Source organism: Pelophylax lessonae, assembly GCF_965119305.1.
Source record: "Pelophylax lessonae genome assembly, chromosome: 11".
In the NCBI taxonomy this organism is placed as follows: Eukaryota; Metazoa; Chordata; class Amphibia; order Anura; family Ranidae; genus Pelophylax; species Pelophylax lessonae.
In genome coordinates this window covers 57,333,607-57,356,816 of record NC_138778.1, presented here as the reverse complement: position 1 = coordinate 57,356,816, position 23,210 = coordinate 57,333,607, and the positions used below count along the sequence as shown (strand labels likewise).

At 43.0% G+C, this 23,210-nt stretch overlaps 1 protein-coding gene across 2 annotated transcripts in view; it reads right to left on the bottom strand.

Moving 5' to 3' along the window:
• The window catches only part of LOC309567623 (lysosomal protective protein-like), a gene marked incomplete at its 5' end in the record, with an annotated part of 82,423 nt that extends 60,271 nt beyond the window's left edge, over window positions 1–22,152 (bottom strand). For both annotated transcript variants that reach the window (XM_082273037.1, XM_082273038.1), the window contains 6 exons: window positions 6,237–6,328; window positions 12,009–12,164; window positions 14,396–14,482; window positions 20,711–20,761; window positions 21,790–21,901; window positions 21,992–22,152. In XM_082273037.1, coding sequence (XP_082129163.1) covers window positions 6,237–6,328; window positions 12,009–12,164; window positions 14,396–14,482; window positions 20,711–20,761; window positions 21,790–21,901; window positions 21,992–22,152 — 659 coding nt within the window. The remainder of the gene's footprint in view (window positions 1–6,236; window positions 6,329–12,008; window positions 12,165–14,395; window positions 14,483–20,710; window positions 20,762–21,789; window positions 21,902–21,991) is intronic.
• Between the last annotated feature and the right edge of the window lie 1,058 nt (window positions 22,153–23,210).

Below are 23,210 nucleotides of genomic sequence, written 5' to 3'. Positions count from 1 at the left end.
TACTGTGGATATAGGAGTTTGGCGTATTTTGGATCCTGAGTTTGCCTTATATATTGGTAAGGTCTGCATGTAGGTACCAGTCTGTATAGCGGAAAGGAGTCATGTGGAAAGAGATCTCTTCTGGAGAGAAGGAGTGCTACATGAAGTGGCGCCATCTGGCAATGAAACGTTTTAGGGATTTGGAGTGTTAGGTGATAGTGTTCAGTTTCTCCATGTACAAATACGTTTTGAAGTGCTTGTTTTACCGAGGCAATTTGAGGTGGGGAAGGGTGGATCAACGCTTGCATTATTACCCTATGAGCTGTCAAAAAACCAATATGGACCCATTGAGAGAGAGAGTGGACACTGACAAGGAGGCTAGCGAGTCGCAGCTGAAAAGGCATAGTAGAGGGTCCTTAGGAAGAGGTATTCGCTGGATCCTATCAATGTATTTCAGAACCTGGTCCCAGAAGTTGGAGATTGCTTGACAGTTACATAATCTGTGAAGAAGAGATGGTCGGCGGTAGTGCACCAGGGACACGTGGAGGGAGAGGGGTCCGCGTTTTTGTGGCAGAATGGGAAATATGCCCTATTGGCAGTTTTGAATTGGGTTTCTCGCCATGTCTCGCAGATCACCAGAGAGCAAACTTTTTGATAGCCTGCAAGAAACTTTTCCGAAACTTCCTGGTTGTCAAGGATCGAAATCCAGGGATTGAAGGGGGTAATGCTATATTTAGAAGACTGGTGGATAATGAGGTTGGAAAAGATCAATCAGGATATCAATGAATGAGCATTGGGCCAAAGCAGGATCTGAGGTAGCTTATTAGCTGGTAGTAGTGAAGCGCCTGTGACGGTGGGAGGAATCAGATCAGGAAAGGATCTTAAAATTCCTTGAGCTGGATCAAAAACATTAGATACAGTTGTTAAGCCAGAGGAAGACCATAGAGCGAAGGCCTTGTGGCCGATAGATGGTGTAGGGTAGGCCCAAGAGTTTCTGTACCTCTCTCCAGGTAATGACCGTGTCTCTAATTAAGAGGTTAGATCTTAGAGGCTGGGGAAGGGTGTGTAGCCTAGAATGAAGGATTGTCTGGAGATTGAGTGGGGACACAAGGGCGCCCTCCAGCATATAGTTAGAGTAGCAAGAGTTTTTAGATAGCCAATCAATACCTTGTCTGAATAGGCAGGAAATATTATAAAACCTAATATTGGGTAGGCCTGTTCCACTTTCACTCTTTGGGAGACAGAGTTTTTGAAGCCCAATTCGAAGTTTTCTACCGCACCAAATAAGCGCGAGCAGTGCAGTATGAATTTTTAGGACGTCAATGTATTTTAGTAGTAGAGGAAGAGTCTGTAATGGGTAGAGTAGTGTGGCAAACAAGACCATTTTAAAGAGATGATGTCTCCCAAATACTGAAAGAGGCAGGTCTGCCCATGCTTCCAGCTCCTGTACAATCTTGGCTATCACTGAGGGGGTAGTTCACACCATATAAAGAGGAGGGTTCCCTGAGGATACATATGCCCAAATTGGTAATATGATGCTTCTCCACAATGGGGATGCGTCAATCCAAGCTTGAGCCAGCTGTGGGTTGAGAGCCAGAATTTCGCTCTTATCAAAATGAATGCAGAGTCCCGAGCAAGCCCAGAAGGTCGCAAACAGATCTCGATGGAGCAAAATATCCGAAGAGGGGTTAGTTGAGAACAAAAGAATGTCGTCGCCAAATAGAGCCGAGAGAAAAACTTGGTTGCCTACTGTGACACCACTGACCCCTGACGAAGAATTGAGAATTCTGGAGAGTGGTTCTATAGCTATGTTGAAGAGGAGAGGGGAAAGAGGGAATCCTTGACGCATACCTTTAGTGAGTGGGATGTCTGGGGACATGAAATTAGGGGTTATGAGAGGGACAGTTGGGGCAGCATACATCTTTTTAATAAATTGCAATATGGGGCCAGACATGCCGAACACTCTCATGATCATGAACAGCCATGAGAAACTGATGTTATCAAAGGCCTTCTCGGCATCCAGCGAGATGATGGCTGTGTCATGGTCAGGGTGCACCCCGGCAAATTCAAGGGCTAAGAGGAATTTATGGGTGTTGAGGGTGGCCAAGCTCCCCGAGACAAAACCAGATTGGGCTTGATTGAGGATTAATGGAAGGAGATGTGCAAAACGGGACGCAATGATTTTGGAGAGAATTTTTTCATCGACATTGATTAGAAAGATGGGTCTGTAAGAACCAGAGAGAAGGGTAGCTTTCCTTTTTTTGGCAATGAGTTTGATGCTTGAGAGCCAGAGGGTAGGTACGAGCCCTCAGCCCACATTGCCTTATAGACATGACATAAGGTATCAGGGATGAACCCAGAAGTCAATTTGTAAAATTGCAGAAAAGCCATCTGGACCAGGGGCTATTCCGGTGGAGAGGGATTTGATAGTAGAGCGAATGTCCTCAAGGGAAATGGGGGCATTCAGTGTCTCTAGCTGGTCAGGAGACAGGGTAGGCAGTTGATTCCCGCAAGTAATTTATTTGCAGCTTCCAGGTCAATTTTGTCATCTGGGTAGAGGGACGTATAGTAATTAGTGAGGAGGGTGCTGATCTCAGAGGTCATACTAACAATATCTCTGTTGGGGGCACGCAGAGCTCCAATATGGGTCGGCTGGTGGTACCCTGAACATAGCTTTGCCAAGAGCATTCCAGCCTTATTGCCGTATCTATTAAAATAGAGGTTGGAGTATGACTGCTTGGTTAGCTCTTGCTGCGTGGACCAGTGGTCAAAGGCACGTTTAGCTGTTTACCAAGCCAGCGTATTGGCTGTGGTACGGTGTGCCATGTGCAGAGAGTCACTGGGCTTCAGGTATTGTAGGCTTTGTTTCTTGAATTGAGCAGTATATGAGATGATTCACCCTCTCAGAAAAGCTTTCACCGTTTCCCAGAACAGATTAGGGGTGGAGGAGGAATATGACTCAGGGAGCCAAATGATAGATTATTGCGCCTTGACCGGTTTTCTAGGTCATCTACTTTTTCCTGGAGTTCCTTTTGTATGGAGGAGAGCCTGGCTATGGCAGCAGATGTTGCGGCAGCGTCATCGTCCATGAAGGAGATCTGCTCCACTGCTTGATCAATTCTCTGGACTGGAACTGCATCTCTTTATGCAGGTGTTCTAGCCCTTTAAGGACCGCTTGATCCCCAGCCTCAGTGACCATGGGAGTGAGGAGGGTCACTACTGCTTGAGCAATACTGGCAGGGGAGGCAGGGTCCATCTGTGGGAGCGTGGGTGTAGCCTGAGATAGTGCGAGCGCCTGTGTAGCTGACAGTTCAGGAGAAGAAGCAGGCGCCATGTTTGCTGCAGTGTGTGCTGTGTCCCCTGTGAGCAGGGGGGGGGGAGCGGGGGCCACTTTTGGACCGTGGATCGCTCCACAAAGAGATTCATGGTAGTTCCCCAGGGTGGAGGGAAGTAGTGAGAGGGGTTACCTCAGGAGCTAGCAGGCTTGGTAGCAGGTTTAGGAGCGAGGTGGGAGCTGAAGTCTCCTAGCTCCTCTCCATGCGGTGCCGAAACTGGAAGTCTGTGGTGAAGCTTTTAATGAAGAGGCAGTACAGTCCTGAGCAGGCTGCACATTGGAGACTCATCAGCGGTGATAAAGGAGGGCATTGGAGCCCACTAACTGAAACTCCACTAAATTAGGTTTATTGTTGATAAATGTAAAATTTTGCACTTGGGGGCTAAGAATATGCATGCATCATACATACTAGCGAGAGTACAACAGGTGGAATCCATGGTGGATCATAAGTTTAATAATAGCGTGCAATGCCACGCTGCGGTTTCCAAAGCAAGCAAAGTCCTTTCTTGTGTTAGGAGAGCTTTGGACTCCAGAGAGAAAGAGCTATAATTTTCCCCTGTACAAATCATTAGTAAGACCTCATCTGGAATATGCAGTTCCGTTTTGGGCACCAGTTCTCAAAAAGTATATCGGGGAACTGGAAAAGGTGCAGAGAAGGGCAACCAAACTGATAAGAGGTATGGAGGAGCTCAGCTATGAGGAAAGCTTAAAGGGACTGGATTTATTCTTTCATGAGAAGAGGAGATTAGGGGGGGATATGATCAATATGTATAAATACATAAGGGGTCCAAGTAGTGAAATTGGTGTTGAGTTATTCACTTTAAGGTCATCACAGAGGACAAGGGGGCACTCTTTACGTCTAGAGGAAAAGAGATTTTGTCTCCAAATACGGAAAAGTTTCTTCACCATGAGAGCTTTGAAAATGTGGAATAGATTCCCTTCAGAGGTGGTTCTGGCCAGCTCACTAGATTGCTTTAAAAAAAGGCCTGTATTCTTTCCTAAGTGTACATAATATACAATATCTCACAAAAGCGAGTACACCCCTCACTTTTTTGTACAGCTTGTATAACAGTGTCAATTTGCTGTCCCCTCAAAATAACTCAACACACAGCCATTAATGTCTAAACTGCTGGCAACAAAAGTGAGTACACCCCTAAGTAAAAAATATGTCCAAATTGGGCCCAATTAGCCATTTTCTCTCCCTTGTGTCATCTGACTCGTTAGTGTAACAAGGTCTCAGGTGTGAATGGGGAGCAGGTGTGTTAAATTTGGTGTTATCGCTCTCACTCTCTCATACTGGCCACTGGAAGCTCAACATGGCACCTCATGGCATAGAACTCTCTAAGGATCTGAAAATAAGAATTGTTGCTCTACATAAAGATAGCCTAGGCTATAAGAAGATTGCCATGACCTGGAAACTGAGCTGCAGCTCGATGGCCAAGAACATACAGGGATTTAACAGGACAGGTTCCAATCAGAACAGGCCTCGCCATGGTCGACCAAAGAAGTTGAGTCCACATGCTCAACATCATATCCAGAGGTTGTCTATGGGAAATAGATGTGCTGCCAGCATTGCTGCAGAGGTGGAAGGGGTGGGGGGTCAGCCTGTCAGTGCTCAGACCATACTCCGCAGGGTGCACACTGCATCAAAGTGGTCTGCATGGCTGTCGTCCCAGAAGGAAGCCTCTTCTAAAGATGATGCACAAGAAAGCCCGCAAACAGTTTGCTGAAGACAAGCAGACTAAGGACATGGTTTCTGGAACCATGTCCTGTGGTCTGATGAGACCAAGTAAAACTTATTTGGTTCAGATGGTGTCAAGCATGTGTGGTGGCAACCAGATGAGGAGTACAAAGACAAGTGTGTCTTGCCTACAGTCAATCATGGAGATGGGAGTGTCATGGTCTGGGGCTGCATGAGTGCTGCCGGCAACTGGGGAGCTATAGTTCATTGAGGGAACCATGAATGCCAATGTGTACTGTGACATACTGAAGCAGAGCTTGATCCCCTCTGGGCCACAGGGCAGTATTCCAACATGAGAACGACCCCAAACACACCTCTAAGATGCCTTGCTAAAGAAGCTGAGTGTAAAGGTGATGGACTGGCTAAGCATGTCTGCAGGCCAGTGGAAGAGGACTCCAGTGGCAACCTGTGAAGCTCTGATGAACTAGATGCCCATGAGGGTTATGGCAGTGCTGGAAAATAATGGTGGCCACACAAATTATTGACACTTTTGGCCCAATTAGGACATTTTATTTAGGGTCGTACTCATTTTTGTTGCCAGTGGTTTAGACATTAATGGCTGTGTGTTGAGTTATTTTGAGGGGACAGCAAATTTACACTGTTATACAAGCTGTACACTCACTAATTTACATTGTAGCAAAGTTTTATTTCTTCAGTGTTGTCACATGAAAAGGTATAATATAATAAAATATCTACAAAAATGTGAGGGGTGCACTCACTTTTGTGAGATACTGTAACTGTGTACTAATATTTATAGGTAACGTAGATCCAGGGAATATCCGATGGCCTCTCAGGCCATCAGGAAGGATTTTTTCCCCTGCTGTAGCAAATTGGTTAATGCTTTGCTGGGGCTTTTCGTCTTCCTCTGGTTTAACTGTGGGTATAGGATTGTGTATATGGGATTGTATGGTTGTGTATATATATATATTTTTTTTTTTTTTATTGGTTGAGCTAGATGGACTTACCGTATGTCTTTTTTCAACCTGCCTAACTAACTATGTAAATGTGGAGTTATACTTTAATCATATAAGTAGCAGCATCCAGCATAAATTTAAATGTGCAAGGCAGTTATGTGCTACCCCTGACGGCCATGATGCCCTAGGTCGCAACCTATTTGGCCTAGTGAGAAATCATGACAATGCATGTGAACAAGATAAAGATTGTAAGAAATGTTTCACCTACTCTGTGCCAATCAGACCATGATAATATGCAAAGTACATCATAGAGTCATAGTTCATTCTATAACTAGTCAGTCCGTTTCCGATAGCAATGCCCTGTAAATGCAAATGCCAAAAAAAAAATGCTTTAGAAAACCATAGCTGGCTATAGAATAAAATTTTAAGGCATATTTTAATAATATAACTAAAGCAGATGTGTAATAATGATCATCATTATATCATGTTTTGTTAAAATAAAAAGTGAAATTTACCTTTTACCTGAGGGTACACTGGTTTATTATTTAAGTAATACCTTAAAATAATTAAAAAGCCATACTGTTTTGAAATGAAGAGCTGCTGGAATCATTAACAGCTAGCTCATGAACTATTTATGCAGCTAATTTGCAGCTCAGTAACTTTTTTTTAAAAATGATCTCACCAATGTCTACACTCTCACTCCTCCTCCTTGTAGACTGGGATGACTGTTTATACCATTCCCTACATGATTACAGCAGTGGGACAGTTCTTCCCCATTGGTGGGAATTGGAGTGGAGGTTTGCAGGGGAACTACAGTCTTCACCACTCTAACACACTTTAAAGTGTTACTAAACCCACAAATCAGTCTGTATGTGCAGTAAAGCATGCTTGTTATACTCACTGTGATACCCAAGGGGTTAATTCTCTGCATTGTGTAAAAATGATCCTCTCATTCTTCTACAGTCCCCAAACCATCTCCTGATAGAACAGAGCCTTGGGAGCAAGCTGCACATGCTCAATATTTTTTTATCTTGAGAGGGTGTATGTGATCAGCACAGGGCCAATCAACTGTCCAGACAGGGGTCCTGCAGCCTCATAGGACAATCAGAGGAGAATGAAAACTCCTTCTACAAGCTTTAATCAGACACTGATAAAAGGCACATGACTGCCATATACTGTACTGCTGATGAAAAAAGGTATTTAGCAGTTTATATTTACTAAAACTATTGCATTTACATGTTCTGTGTACTGAGGGAGAACAGATATAGTGAATGCAGTCTCCTGGGTTTAGTAACACTTTGATCTTTTGTGGAGCATTTTTGAAGCTCCACAAAAGATTGTCAAAACTTTGTGCATTGCAGCACTCAATGTCGCTCACATGGTCGCTTTAGCGCTGAATTACATCATGTCAAAATTGATTTGACGTGTTGTTTGCCAGGCTTTACTGCTCCCCAAATGCTTCCATTGATGTCAATGTAAATGCACTGCAAACAAGCCACAAATGCCCCTATGGCATTCACAGTTCGTTTGAAATGCATTTACAAAGCGTTAGTAGCCGAGATGATAAAAGCAAAAATCCATACAACAGAAAACCAACACAGAGTGGGGATCTTCACATGACACAAACACGTCAATGATGAGCCATTAACCACATAACGACCGCCCACCGCAAATATACTGCGGCAGGCAGCCGCTGCTGGGCAAAATGACGTAGGGGTACGTCACACGCTCCGCTGCCTGTGGGGGGCAAGCGGGCGCCGTCGGAGGCGCGCTACAGCCCCCGCTCGTTCCCTGGGGTGCTAGCATGAGTGACAGGCGGCTCCGATGTCCACCGGCCACTCGCGATCTCCCGCTGTAGAGGGAGAACGTCTGTCTTTCTCCCACACAGCCGCCTGTCATTCTCACTGATGTAAGGACAGAGGCTATGCAATCCTGCTATGTAGGATCGTATGTCTCTGTGGTTACATCACAAGCCACGCCCCCCCACAGTTAGAATCACGCCCCTAGGGACACACTTAACCCCTTGATGACCAATAAAGTTAACCCCTTCCCTGCCAGTGTCATTTTGACAGTAACAGTGCATATTTATAGCACTGATTACTGTAGCAATGTCACTGGTACTCCCAAAAGTGTCAAAAATGTCAGTCAGGGGTCAGATCTGTCCGCCGCAATGTCGCACTCCCGCAAAAAAAAAAAAATCGCAGATCGCCGCCATTACTAGTAAAAAAAAAAAAAAAAAATGACATAAATCTTTCCCGTAGTTAGTAAACGCAATAACTTTTGCGCAAACCAATCAAAATACGTTTTTTTTTACCAAACATATGTAGCAGAAATCAAATTGGCCTAAAATGTTAAAAAAAATTTGATTTTTACTTTTTTTTTTTTGAGAAATTCATATAAAAAAAATTTGAAAAATATTGTTATTTTTTCAAAATTGTCGCTCTTTTTTTGTTTATAGTGCAAAAAATAAAAATCGCATAGGTGATCAAATACCATCAAAAGAAAGCTCTGTTTGTGGGGAAAAAAAGGACATCAATTTTGTTTGGGTACAGCGTGGCACGACGGCGTAATTGTCTGTTAAAGTCACGCAGTGCCGAATCGCAAAATAGGGCCTGGTCTTTGAGCAGCCAAATCCTCCGGGGCTTAAGTGGTTAACACATCTTAACGAATAAGGTGCGTTAATGGACACTCAAATTTCTTTGCATGTCAAATTGAGTCCTAAAGGGTATCTATAGCCCAAAAATGTTGGGTTTTTATGGACAGGGTTAGGCCTCATTCACATCTGTGTACTACAGTGTATACCTGTATGAAGGCCATGTTTACCTGCATGGGGATGCACAGGTGTTCCGTGAATCCCCATGTAGGCAGTCCCATTCATGTAAATTGACACAGCCGCTGCTTCCAATTTGACTTTCATGCTGGTACGTGAACCTGAGCACTGTCTGCCTTTTGGGACCATGCACGCACACGTGTAAAATTCATGTCCAAACATTTGATGCATCCCAATTGATGTGAATTAGACTGTCTACACAGAGACGCAAGGAACACCTGTGCATTGCTGTGCGGGTAAACACAGCCATCACGTGTATGGTCATTGTAGTACACCAATGTGAATGAGGTCTTTTTTTTTTTTTTTTTTGGTCTTTACCCATATCTAGAGACTTCCCTTCCTGTACCAAAGACACAAGGAAGTGAGAGGAAAAATAGCTTCTTATTATTTAGATAGTTATAGAATTGTATATTTTAAATATAGATTGGATTTCCCTGGGGACTTTCAAATGCATAACTCGTACCTCCAGAAAGTTTTTTTTTTTTTCCATTTTCATTATTAGTTCCCGGAAAGTTTTGACAGCTGCATCACTTTTTATTTGGTAGAAAAATTTAAAGTTGAACCCTAGGCACAAAAACTTTAATTTACATAAATTCCTCAATCACCGCAGTCACAAAGGCTATAAATCTACTTTGTGTCTATTACATATTTTTACAAATCCAAACATTACCTTGTAAGAGCCGGTTCACATACAGGCGACCCGACTTGCCGGGGCGACTTGTGAAGTTGCGGTGCACAGCGCGCACCGCGACCTCGGAGCGACATGCACGGACTTCATATCATTGAAGTCAATGCAGGTCGCTCCAGGTTGCCCCAAAGTAGTACAGGACCCTTTTTCTAAGTCGGAGCGACTTGTGTCGCTCCTATTAGAACGGCTCCTGTGCTAATCTATGGCAGGCGACCCACGGCGACTTGTCGGTGACTTCTTTGCTGCACATAGCCTAGAGAGCAGAACTTTGGCAGGGGCCCCGTGGGTCCTCCTACTATAGACTGCATGCAGAAAAGTACAAGAGGAGGCAAGTAAAAGATCAGTCACCCTGCACAAGGAAAAAGAGCCCCACTGGCCAGTCTTTGTTACAGGAAACTCCTACACAGACGCAAAGGGGGGAAATGTAATAGAACTGGAGCAGCTGTGCATGGCAACCAATCAGCTTCGAACTTCAGTTTGTTTAGTTATAACTTGAAAATGAAAGGCAGAAGCTGATGGTTTGACATGCAAAACTGCTCCAGATTCTGGCTGCTCCAGTACAATTTTCTTGTTCAATTTCCTTGACTAGGGTAGCTCAGAGGTATCCATATGACTATGACATAACCCCATCCATATGACTACCACATAACCCCTTATAATCTCCACCCCCTCTTTTACCCCATTAAGACACAAGGTGAAGTTAAATGGCCTTCCGTCCTTTTATTAAACAACATAAATAATAAATAACAATAAAATAACAGTAACATAAAGCAAAGCTAGATGTCCCCAGCCGAAGAACACCGACTCGGGGACATTACCACTTGTCCCACAGACCTTATAGGTCTAAAACTACCTGGTCCCTCTCATTGCACCACAACCAACCAGAGAACGCCATACCAACGATGGTTCCCCACTTATATCACACCAACAGATTTTTAACCCCATCCAAGGGGTCCCAACAGCCATGTCCTTACCTACCCCTCCAACTGCTTACCCTATGTCAGGGAGGGAGGGCGGGACATTCATCCAATGGCTCCCCACTCCGACTGTTACTGTACCACCCCTTCCTTCAGTCTTTTCTTCTATGCTCCTCAGTGGCATCTTAAGAGCATTATAGGCCCCCGGGCAATGCAGGGTACTGTGACCCCGCCTACACAATCACCCACGAGAATAAAAATGCAAATCATCGATAAGGCAATATTTATTGGTACAGCAGTGCCAGGCTAATGACAGCTTCCAAGTTGGGCGGCTGGTTCCGGTGAACACACACATGGACGGGAGTCAGACTTGACTGTCCTGTGTGTGCTGGTTCCCGTGTAGGCAGACAGGCATTCCTGCAGTTGTGGGCTCCCCCTCCACGGGCCAAGTGGCCTGACAGCAGCGCAGGGCCAACAGGCGCTTGCCACCTGCTAAGTTTGGCGGCGGAATGCACACTGGAATCGGGAATAATGCTTGACTGGGGCTGGGCCCCCCCCCCCCGGCAAGTGGGGCCCCCGGGCAACTGCCCAGCATGCCCATTCTGTAAGATGGCCCTGATGCTCCTCCCCATCTTTCCATCTATTCAACCAATCACATAAGTAAGACTCCCACCTCTCTCTTTTGTACATTAACTCTCTGCTGTCTGGTTCCTGTTCCACCCTGTCATGCCAGCCCTATGCTTCATTCATTCCTCCTAGCTCCAGGCCTTCCTTTAGATTTACCTTCAACTATGTAGTGCAAGGGCCTGCCAGACTGCATACAAATTGAAAGTGTTTCGATTTCGCCTCATATTGTATGGTAAATCTAAAGGAAATTGAAAAAGAAGATTGTATAATGTATGGCCAGCCTTAGTAAACTCCCCTCAAAGTTTTTAATGGGTTACTGCACAGATTACAGAGGACATGTAGGAATACACCTGGCTATGGGGTAGCATAGATTTTAGCTGCAAAATTATATATTAGGTAAATAATTAATGATAGTGCTTGTTCAATAACATTTAAAATAAGATCTTATTTCATATTGATTAGTTTTTAAATGTAAAATGAATCTGCTAATTTAGAAACTTAAGCAATTAGGGGGAGAATGCATTTTTTACCTTTTTATTTAGCCATTTATTATTTTTTTTTTTATATAATTTTTTCAATTTAGGTTAATAAAACGATGGATTAAATGATTTTGTTTAGGTAAGTCAAAAGATGAAATTTTATTTTTTGCAATTCTGTTGGGAGATTTCTGCCCCAGAGATGCAACGGGAAGTAAGAGAAAATCTTCCAAAGTGAGAATTCCCCTTTTAACTTTAGTTCAAAAGGCCAGTATACTCAGGTCTTCTACATTTTCTAACCTACCTAATCAACTTTCCTGAAGCTGTTGACTAGTGGGTGTCTGCCTGCTTTCATAACAATACAGAAGAGGTTTTTTTTTTTGTCTGTTTGCCTATAACCGTTGACATAAGACTCTATCTGGCCATCATCCAATGTCTACGGGCTGTTACACAGATCATCTTGGATAAAGAGGCTCTAAATACTTTTCACTGAAGATTTTACCTTTAGGTTTATACTGTCATCATTGGACAGCTCTACTGCCAAACATGGTACATAAAATCCTCCATAACTTTCCCCCGCAATGTAAAAATCATTTCCACTGAACTCTGGAAAACGGCGGAAGAAATCCTTTAATGCCATGTGATTATCACAAGCAGTCTGGGAAAAAACAGACATGAGATAAAAATAAGGAGAGATCACAGATGAAAACAACAAAGAATAAATAATGCTCAAAACATGGAATATAGATTAGAGCAAATCCTTTATTTCCCCCAACATTATGGCAAAGAGAGAGATGTCATTATGGTGTCACTTCCTCCTCCCCTACAGAATCACACATCCCCTTATTAGATCACATTGATACAGTTCTCCTATGAACACAAAACATGTTGGGTCCTTTATGTGGCTGATTAAGTAGTTGCATGAGCTAAAGTGCAAATGCCAACTTGATTCTATTTAGGAAGTATTTTGTGAAAATATGGTGTTCAGTATGTGGGAAATAATGTAGGAAGATAAATTAGATATCATGACAGTGGGATTTCAGAGTATTCCAGGGAACTATTATAAATACAGTATTATATACAGTAAAAAGTGAGTACACCCCTCACATTTTTTTTTAAACCTTTTATTATATATTTTCATGTGACAACACTGAGGAAATGACACTTTGCTACAATGTAAAGTAGTGAGTGTACAGCTTGTATAACAGTGTAAGGAGGAGAAACTACCTGTCTCCTGGAATCTCCTCCATGCTCTTGAAAGTGTGCTGGGAGACAGAGCAAACCTTCTGGCAATGGCACGTATTGATGTGGACTGCTTGTGCAACCTCTATAGGGTCCAGGTATCGCCTAATGCTACCAGGCCCACATAAGCATTCCCCAATAACAATACATTTTAACCTTCTGCTAATACACCTGCATTGCACTGTGGGATATACCTTCTTCTGTAAAACCTGAAAGATGCTTGGATACATTCTGGCACTCCAGGGCCACTGAGAGGCACTTTGAAAATGTATACTCATTCTTCAGGATGGTGCCAGTAACACATGAAGTTAGCTTAAAAATGAATTTAAGGTATGGCATATTTTTTGATAGTTACATTGGTCCAGCTTGGAACAAAGTAACTTTGTATATACCATACCTGGCTGCAGTGCCAGGACCAGATCATCCAGTGCCAAGGGCAAAGATGCCAAAATGCGCCACCCCCCCCCTCCATTATGTGCAAGCTAATGATGAGGAGGGGGAGAGAGAGCACAGCCTGCACCTCCTTCTGTCTCTCTCTCCTTGAAGCTTTCAGCGCTGGGCTGACAGAAGTAATGATGCCGCTGTCACTACTTCTGTCAGCCTTATAGCAAAAGGAACGTGGGGCACCCCCATTTCCTACAATACATGCTGTACCCAGGGCAGCTTCCCCTTCTTCCCACCCCTTATCCTGGCCCTGCCTGGCTGATGCCTCTGGAAGCTGGAAATCACTAAAGTAGACTCAACAACTCCAGCAATATCCACTTGCTTTCAGGTCCTGTGTTGATCGGCTGGAAGGGGGTGGAAGGAAGTAGAAAAGCTCGGACACTACCTATAGGTTTTAGAGCATTGTTTGTTTAGGACAGCTCAGCATTGCGCATAGCAGACCGCATGGAACGCTGCTATAGGTATCTAAAATACTGACCTGTATGTTTAAAATTTATTTTGAGCTATTGAACTATTTACATACTTTTTACAACAGGAGGTAAGCATAAACTGGAAACATGTGGAAGAACCCTAGAGCTCAATTAGCTGGCTGGAAATAAGAATACATTATATTGTAATATGCAATATATATTTACTTAGCTGTAAAATATATTTATAGTGTATTAAACATAATAAATAAAGACCATGTGAACACTATTAGACCCTGTTCACATTGGGGCGACGCTACTTCCCGGGGCGACCTGTGAAGTCGCGGCGCACTGCTCGCACCGCGACCTCGGAGCGGCCGGCACGGACTTCATATCATTGAAGTCAATGCAGGTCGCTCCAGGTTGCCCCAAAGAAGCTCCGGACCCTTTTTCTAAGTCGGGGCGACTTGAGTCGCTCCTATTAGAACGGGTCCACAGCTGCTCTATGGCAGGCGACCTACGGCGACCTGTCAGGCGACCAGGTAGCCTGACAGGTCGCCCCAGTGTGAACGGAGTCTAACACCAAATTTGCTTTAAAAGTGAATAGAACATTTAAAAAATAGTTGCATAGTCCATTTCAAGTAGGGTGGTAGTAAAAAGTGTAAAGAAGATGATCCCTACGAAGAAAAGTGGGAACAGTGTTGGGTAATAATCTATGACAGTATGAAACTTGCACTACAGGAGACAGTAAGGAAATGTAAATAAATTATATAGAGATGAGAACAACACACCTTACCTGTGTATCATTTATTTTATAGCGTTTGTTATCGGAGTAGGAAAATCCAACCCCAGCTGGGGATTCCAGGTACAGCATATTTGCAATCTAAAGGTTTAAAAAAAAAAAGCTAAGTTGGGACAGGAGAAACTTCTAATGACATGATGACATGATGTTGAAGGATGCTTGAGAGAGGGTCACGAAAGAAAACTTTTGAAGACTAACACATGGCTCTGTACATGTAATATAATATAATATAATATAATATAATATAATATAATATGTAATATAAAGAAGCCCAAAAGCTTTTGCTGTGTCATGAATTTATGTTTATATGAAGCCCTGAATTATGCTTTAACAATGCCATATCATCCATGCTACCAAGGTAAGCTGCATCTACGCTTCCATCAGTCTAGATCAGGTATTCCCTGGCCATAATTTCTGTTCTTAAAATGTATCTATGCGTTGGGAGTGCTTTAATCTATGGAAATTTACTCTGGTTGCCCTACTGTAGGTATACTGACCCTTTGCTCTCACAGGATCTCTTGTTTCTTTTTGCATACTAGTATCTCAAGTATTTATTCTTTTATTTTTTCTTTTATGTGAAACTTTAAAATCTAATAAAAATGATATTAAAGAAAAGAAAAGAAGCCCAAAATAGGTGATTTTTATTTATAACTGGGGCTACCAAGAATACATGTTTTTTTAATGTAACTTTTTACTTTTTTTTTTCTTTTTTAATTCTTCATGCGTGAACCATTTAGGTCACATACATGCGAAGAACAGGACATCTTATAAGATGCTTGATAACTGTCCACCTAGAAATCTAGAGTACATAAACTTTAACAATTATTTAGGTGGTCATATTTTTGGCAGTGGAGTCAAAAGCATTAGGCCCCTTTCACACATGCTGTCCATTTCTCCGTTTTTCATCCATCCATTGACGGATGAAAAACGGACATCAATGTATCTCTATGTAAAAACGGATGACAACGGATGATCATCAGTTAACATCCGTTTTCATCCGCTTCCGTCAATGTCCGTTTTTTTGAACGTATGAATGCTCTATTTTTCATCCGTCAAAAAAAATGGAGCGGACGAAAAACGGATAAAAAACGGATGAAAAACGGATGACAACGGATGACAATGGATGAAAAACAGATAACTGATGAAAAACGGATGAAAAACGGATAACAACTGATGAAAAACGGATAACAACTGATGAAAAACGGATAACAACTGATGAAAAACGGATGACAACTGATGAAAAACGGATGAAAAACGGATAACAACTGATGAAAAACGGATGACAACTGATGAAAAACGGATGAAAAACGGATGGAAAACTGATACATTTTGACGTGACTGAACTGATGAACTGAACGGACCGTATGTGTGAAAGGGGCCTAAGTTATAATGCTATCCTTTTCCTCTAGTGCTTCCCCCACTTCCCTTTTTCTTTGCTCAATTTCCGTTTTGTTTTTAGAAACATGTCCCAAACGTCTTCCAATTCCTATACCTTTTCCTCTTTTTCGTCTCCTTATCAAACCCATTTAAGACAAAATTAAGGAAAAATGTGGAGGGCATCAGGATTCAAACCATGGTTGAAGACATGCGCCATATTTCTTCTACTTCCGAAACCTTCTGTTGATCTCTAGGCTCCCTATAGGATGTGCATTTTGGTTTGCATTTACATGCAACAATGATTTGTACTAGATTTGCCTATATGCATTGTAGACTATTCACTTAGCTTCGCCTGAGCTGGTTGTGCTTTATGACTGTGTTTTTCCACCTATGCCTTATCCTAAATAAACAATTATAAAATAAAACTTATCAATCTGGTCTTTTGATGATCAATATAAAAAGAAATTGGGGAGCAAGTATCTGTTCTACATCTGTGACAATCTTGCTGATTTGGATGTTCATCTTTTTTGCTTTAAATTAAGGACAGGTACAACAGATAACCATAAAATAAGAACAAGGAGGAACAGACTGTGTAGTAGATCAGGGGGGGTTACAGTTTCTTTTGGTTAAGGGTAGCTATGGGGAAAAGGGAGAGGAGAGCTGGGTTTGTGGCTGCTGGGGTATTGAAGAATAGGGACTGAAAGGCTGGGAGGAGGAAGGTGAGGGAAGCCTCAGAGGGTCAGGGGATTTTTGTACTTTTATACAGAAGATAAACTAAAAAAAAAAAAGTGTTTTTTACTTTAAAGTAGTTGTTAACATACAATGTTATAGTCACTTTCTAATACAGTTATAACTATGCAGGCATCTGCTTTTGCTTAGTTTCAGAAATTATCTTACCTTTTTTACAAGGTTAAAATTTTTTGTCATGTGACCATTAATATCTTCTTCTTCCGGATAGTGGGGGGTTACAGGACACTGTGCAGACATACAATGTGCCTGTATTCTATAGTCTGCTCAGCCTAGGGCAAAATGAGGGGGGACATGTTCAAGAGGCAGGATGTGCATGAGCAGGGGGCAAGGTTCAAGAGGCAGGCTGTGGTTGGGAGGAGGTATGTGCCAGAGCCAGGCCAGGGGGGGGGGGTTCTAGCTGAGCAAACTACCAAATATAGGCATGCTGTGTTTCTGCACAGTGCCCTGATTGGCCAGCCAAAGATGATAGCTGATCATGCAAAAAAAAGATCAGTTTTTGTGCTTTGTGTGGTCAGTTTAGAACAAGGAACAAATGTGACCAGCAGGATCATCCGGGTACTTCAGGTGGAAATAAAAAAATAATAGTGACTATGATTTATAAAACTTGCATATGTGAACACACACATAGTAGAAAAAAAACTGTATTTTTGTAAGAACTTACCATAAAATCCTTTTCTCTAAAGTTCATTGACAGACGCAGCTCCATATCTCATTACCATAGGGTTATGCTCCTCCAAGCAGGAATAGGCACTATGCAGGAAGAAAACTTTACCACGCCCATGGGAGTTGTCCCTGCAGGCATAACCCCACACACTCTGCTTCAGATTGCAGTGTTTAGAAGACGCAGTGTTTAGAAGACAAAAAAACCCATACACTCAAAAGTGTGCTGCGTCTGTTGATGAACTTCAGAGAAAAGGATTTTATGGTAAGTTCTTACAAAAATACAGTTTTCTCTATCATTCATCAACAGACGCAGCTCCATATCCTTATTACCATAGGGATGTCCCAAAGCAGTATTGTCATGAGGGGTGGAAGAACAACGCAAAGTAGAACGTAATTCCCCAAAGGCTAAACTTAGCCAACCAGGTAAAAAGAAGCTCAACCAGGAAAAAACCTGAGCTCACCCAGAAAAAACATACACCCTCAAAGAGAAAAAAGCAGCAGTCCGCAAAACCTTGTGGCCAAAAAGATGCAGCTGAAGATACTAACACATCTACGTTGTAGAACATTGTAAAAGTATGCACGGACAACCAAGTTGCCGCCTTGCAAACTTGTCTCACAGACGCTTGATGGCGAAAAGCCCAAGAGGCACTCAGCGCCCTACTAGAATGTGTCACAGGGAAAAGAGGAACCTGACCCTTCAGTGAATAAGCCTGAACCACCGTCTGCATGATCCATCTGGATATGGTCGCAACAGACACAGCCAATCCTTTACGAGGTCCCTCGGGAAGGACAAAAAGAGCATCTGATTTTCTAAAAGACTCAGTGGCCTCCAGGTAAACCCTGATCACCGAACCACATCCAAAGAATGCAAAGCAATTTCCTTAGAATGCTTAGGCTTGAAACAGAGTGAAGGCAACACAATGTCTTCATTGAAATGAAAACCAGAAACCACCTTAGGAAGAACAGACTAATTAGGTCGAAGTACCACTTTATACCTGTGGACCACCAGATAAGGTGAATGGCAAGACAAAGCCGCCATTTCAGATACTCAATTCAGATATTTCAGATGCAAGCAGGAGTGATAGCCACCAAAAAGGCAATCTTCTTAGACAACGAAAGCAGAGAAATCTCCTGAATGTTCTCAAAAGGAGGCTTTTGAAGAACAGATAATACCAAATTGAGATCCCACTGAGGTAGCAGGGACCGTCTCGGAGGAGCCACATGGTGTACTCCCTGAAGAAAAGTACGAATCAAGGTATGCGTGGCTAACGGGCGTTGGAAATATATAGCCAAAGCCGACACTTGGCCTTCTTAGTGCCGAACCGCTGTTCAACCCCTTTCTGTAGAAAGGCCAAAACCCTAGCAATGGAAAACAAGCAAGGGTGCACCTTCAGCGTTTCACACCATAAAATGTACGATTTCCACGTACGATGATATTTCTTCCTGGAAGTTGACTTCCTGGAAGTTGACTTCCTAGCCTTCAATAGCGTAAGAATCACAGAGTCAGAAAAACCTCTATCTCTCAACACCTGGCTTTCAACCGCCTTGTCGTTAAAGCCAGCGACTGTAAAGCAGGATAGAAGATCAGGCCTTGAGGCAGCAGATCTTCCCTGAGAGGAAGTCTCCAAGGAGCATCGGCGACCAACCTTACCAAGTCTGCGTACCAAGACTGGTGAGACCAGTCTGGGGCCACCAGAATGGCTGGAACTCTTACCACCTCTACCCTGCGTGGAAGCCTTGGCAGAAGTGTTAACGGAGGGAAGGCATAAATCAGCTGATACTGACCTCAAGGAACCACCAGTGCGTTTGTGGCGTCGGCCAGAGGGTCTCGAGACCTGGCTACAAACCTCTGCACCTTCTTATTGAGACAAGAAGCAAACAGATCGACCTTGGGCATCCCCCACCGAACACACAGGGGATGAAACACATCCGGGGTTTAGGGACCACTCCCCTTGGTCCAACACCTGACGACTCAGGTAATCTGCTTGCCAGTTTTCCACACCTGGGATGTGCACCGCAGAAAGAGCTGGAAAAAACTGTTCCGCACAGGCCAGAATCTCGTCCACCTCCTTGGCCACCAAGACAGTCTTGGTGCCCCCCTGGTGATCGATGTAAGCCACAGCCATGGCACTGTCCGATTGAATCCGAACCAGACAATCTTGCAGACGAGTCGTCCATTGTCGCAGACAAAGCTTTATCGTTCTGAGCTCCAAAACATTTATCGACAGTTTGGACTCCTCTGCTGTCCAGGTTCCCTGGGCACAGAGCTTCCCCAGCACCCTGCCCCAGCCTGGCTTCCGTGGCTACCACTGTCCAAAACAATGGGAGGAAGGACTTGCTCTGGCATAGTGCTGGTGACTGAAGCCACCACAACAGAGCAGACTGTGTTGTGGCTCAACCGAATCACAGTGACCAAGAACTTTGGATCTTTGTTCCAATTGACAAGAATCTCCTTTGGCAAAGGTCTCCTTTCGCATGCAGGTTCTCAGAGAGGGTAGATCGGTTCCCAACAGCAAATGAATCGCCTCCTGCAATTTTTCAGCTTGCTCGGGGGAAGAAAGACCCTCGCCAAGGCAGAGTCCAGAGTCAGGCTACCACGATACAAGGTGGGCGCCACTCCAAAACAGATCACCTCCCACCCGGGATGGGGGTGCTTTCAGCCAGGGGGGTATGCCGTGACTCAGGGCGTTCCGGGTCGATCGCGTCCCCACAAGATGTTTCACTCGCCGGCTTGTCCCCATCCAGCGGGGCACTGTCATGGCAAGGTCTAGTTGTGAACTATAACCTGCTCACGCTCCTTGGCAAGGCTGGGAGACCTTATGGATCTAGATTACTTGATTGCTTGTAGTTCTCCAAGAACTAACTAGTGAAAATAAAAAATCACAAAATAATAAAAATTCCCTATTTACAGCTAAGACCGAAGTCCCAGCAGGGAGCTAGGCCCTATTCCTAAAACTAGGTAGAAACAAACTGCAATCTGAAGCAGAGTGTGTGGGCTTATGCCTGCAGGGAAAGCCCCCATGGGCGTGGTAAAGTTTTTTCCTGCCTAGTGCCTATTCCTGCTTGGAGGAGCATAACCCTATGGTAATGAAGATATGGAGCTGCATCTGTCGATGAACGATAGAGAAATAAATATTAAGGGTACCACGCAATTTAATTATTCATTTCTATTTTTCAAGAATTAGTTAGTACCCAAAGAGTCCCTCTAAATGATGCTAGATTGATTCCAATGTTGGGAGTTTAGGTACCACAATACAAAAATCTCCAAAAAAATGAAAGGTTTGTTCTGAAGAAATATGTACTCCAACTTAATTTAATCACATTTTGCGGCAACCTGGACAAACGTTTCAACTGGATCCACGCAAGCCAAGCTATTACATTATGATTATTCCAAGCGCCATGACCTCATAGGTACTTTGTGTATAGATGTATTAAACTGATGGTTACAAAGCTGATTTAATTTGACCAATTGTAGTTCACAGCTGATTTGCAACTCCAAATAAAGTATGCAATTACTACCTTATTCCAGGAATGTGGATTGCTCTTCAGTGTGTGGGCATCTTCTTGAACCTAGTATGAGGAAGCCATGAAAAAGAAAAAAAAATTTCAATATTTTTACAGAGTAATCAGACAGGAATAGTGTTTTTAAGATTATATTAGTTATGTTTCCCGATTCTGATCTCCCTGGCACAAGGGCCTTTGTACACACGCGTTATTTATCTGTGTTTGGCATGCATTTGAGATGCATATCAAAGCAAGGTCAGTAGTGTAGCACCTCCCTAGAAAGGTGCTAGGATTAGGTAAATTTAGTTCCGGCTCACTGTACCCAGTGGAGCTGTTTGTTGTTAGGCACACTTAGTTTGGATCATTGTAACCAGGCTGTGTTGATTGTTTTGATCTGTTCTATTTTTCAGTACATTAATTGCAGAATTGACTGCTTTCACTGATTAGTCCAGAAAGCTCTGGAAATCAGTGTGCAGGAAGAATCTAATCGGCAACCAAATATTGGCCAATCCCTGGGGAGGGTCACCCAGATGGCAGCTGGAATGCCTGTAAAAACTACTCTGAAAGAGCAGAGGGGTATTTTTCTTAAAAAGAGATCACAGTCCAAATAGGGTGCTTGCACCTTTAGGCCACGTGCCGGCAGGGTCCTGATGCCTTAGGTGGGAGCTGCAGAAAGCTGACTGAGGGACTGTCATCTGAGGATCTAGTCTGGTATCACAGGGAGAAAGTGTTGCAAGGATATTGTGGATGACAGTTTGGAGCCTGCATTTGACCTGCTTTGCATTGCATTATGTGTCTGTGAATTGTGCTATTAGAAATGTGTTTGCAATGTAGACAAAGCTGGTCAATGGAGTCTCTTGCACTTTAATACATACCTTTGAGATGCACTGTGTTGGAATGTAAAAAAAAAAAGCCAGTGTTTGACAGTGACACCGGTCAGTACAGTATTTAATTTTTTGATTTCTCCCAACACAGTCACAGGTGAAATAATGAAAATTGTATTAATTAGGACATTTGTGTGCCTGACAAATGCTTGCTAAACTGTGAATTGCTGGTGGGTCCTTAGGACACAGAATAAGAAACAACAGACACACCAGGAAAGGGCCATGTCCTTTTAGGAAACCAGCTAGGGAACTGCAACCAGGCCCTCCATTTAGCCACAGGACTACTGGACTAGAGCTGGGATCTTGTTGGGACTCCACAAACCTACCAAGACAAAATTGTACAGATCAGAATGAGAGAGTAGCTTAGGTGCAGGTATGTAGGGAAGTGGATGCCTAACATAGGGTTACTCACCAATAATGTAAATATTTGCCCCCTGGTACATTCAGGTACCCAGAGTACTGCTGAAAAGATGGCTGCTCCTCCAGGCCAGGCAAGCGGGAGATCCGATCTTTCTGGGGAGCGGCTTCTATAGAAAGTGCCACCAGGACCACAGAGTAAAATAGAAGGACCATCTGAAATATTCAGAACCAGAATACTGATTTTTAGACAATGGATAAAACATAGCTCCCAACTATCTCTCATTTGGAGGGACTGTCCCTCTTTTAAAACCTTATTGCTCTGTCCCTTTTGCAGCCTCAGCTGTCTCTTTTGCAGCCTCAGCTGTCCCCCTTTTTGACCTGATGTGTACATCTCTATATAAAATGTACTATTTTACTACCAAAAGAGTTATGCTACACTAAACATTTTATCCAACATATTACTGCATTTTTATTTTGAAAAGCCAATATAAAGGAAAAATAGAGATTGGAAAAAGCACTGGTGTGGTTAAACCAATAATTTTCTGCATATTAGATTGTGTCCTTTGCCTACATACTGTGTGCAAAAGTGTCCCTCTTTTTACCATTTCAGAAAGATAAGGCACTGTCCCTTTAAATGAAATAATAGGTAAAATGTACGAACACCAAAAAGTGCATTCCATGCCATAAATGATACTTCAGATTTTTCATGACACCCTGTGAGTTCTACCACCATAAATAGCATCAGTTGCTTACCATACATACAGACCCAATGTAATAAGAGGTCTAAAGCAGTCAATGTGTGTTAGAAAGTCTTCAGAATGACCATATATAGCACTATGAATAAAAGCAATAAAACAGCACTTGATCTTACAAAAAATATAACGATCATAAAATTATACAGTAAAGTGTTCATGTGCAGAAATATATAACTTCAATAAAGTGCTGAAAAAATAGAATTTTTGTAAGAACTTGCCGTAAAATTATTTTCTCTGAGTCCTCTGACAGACGCAGCCACTTCATAGTTTCCTCACAAATGGGTAATGTGCCCTCTACAGGAGTAGGCTAGGCAGTGAAACTTCATAGGAAAACTTTTCACTAGACACACCATTAGGGGTTGTCCCTTCAGACATTACACCAGACACATCATGCTCACTAATAAGTTTTGTAGCAAGCAGTGAAGGAAAACACAACTGTGACAGTATTCACCGTCACTGGAATTTGCCTTCATATTTGCCAGCAATATCTCCATATAGAAATATTAAGATTTATTC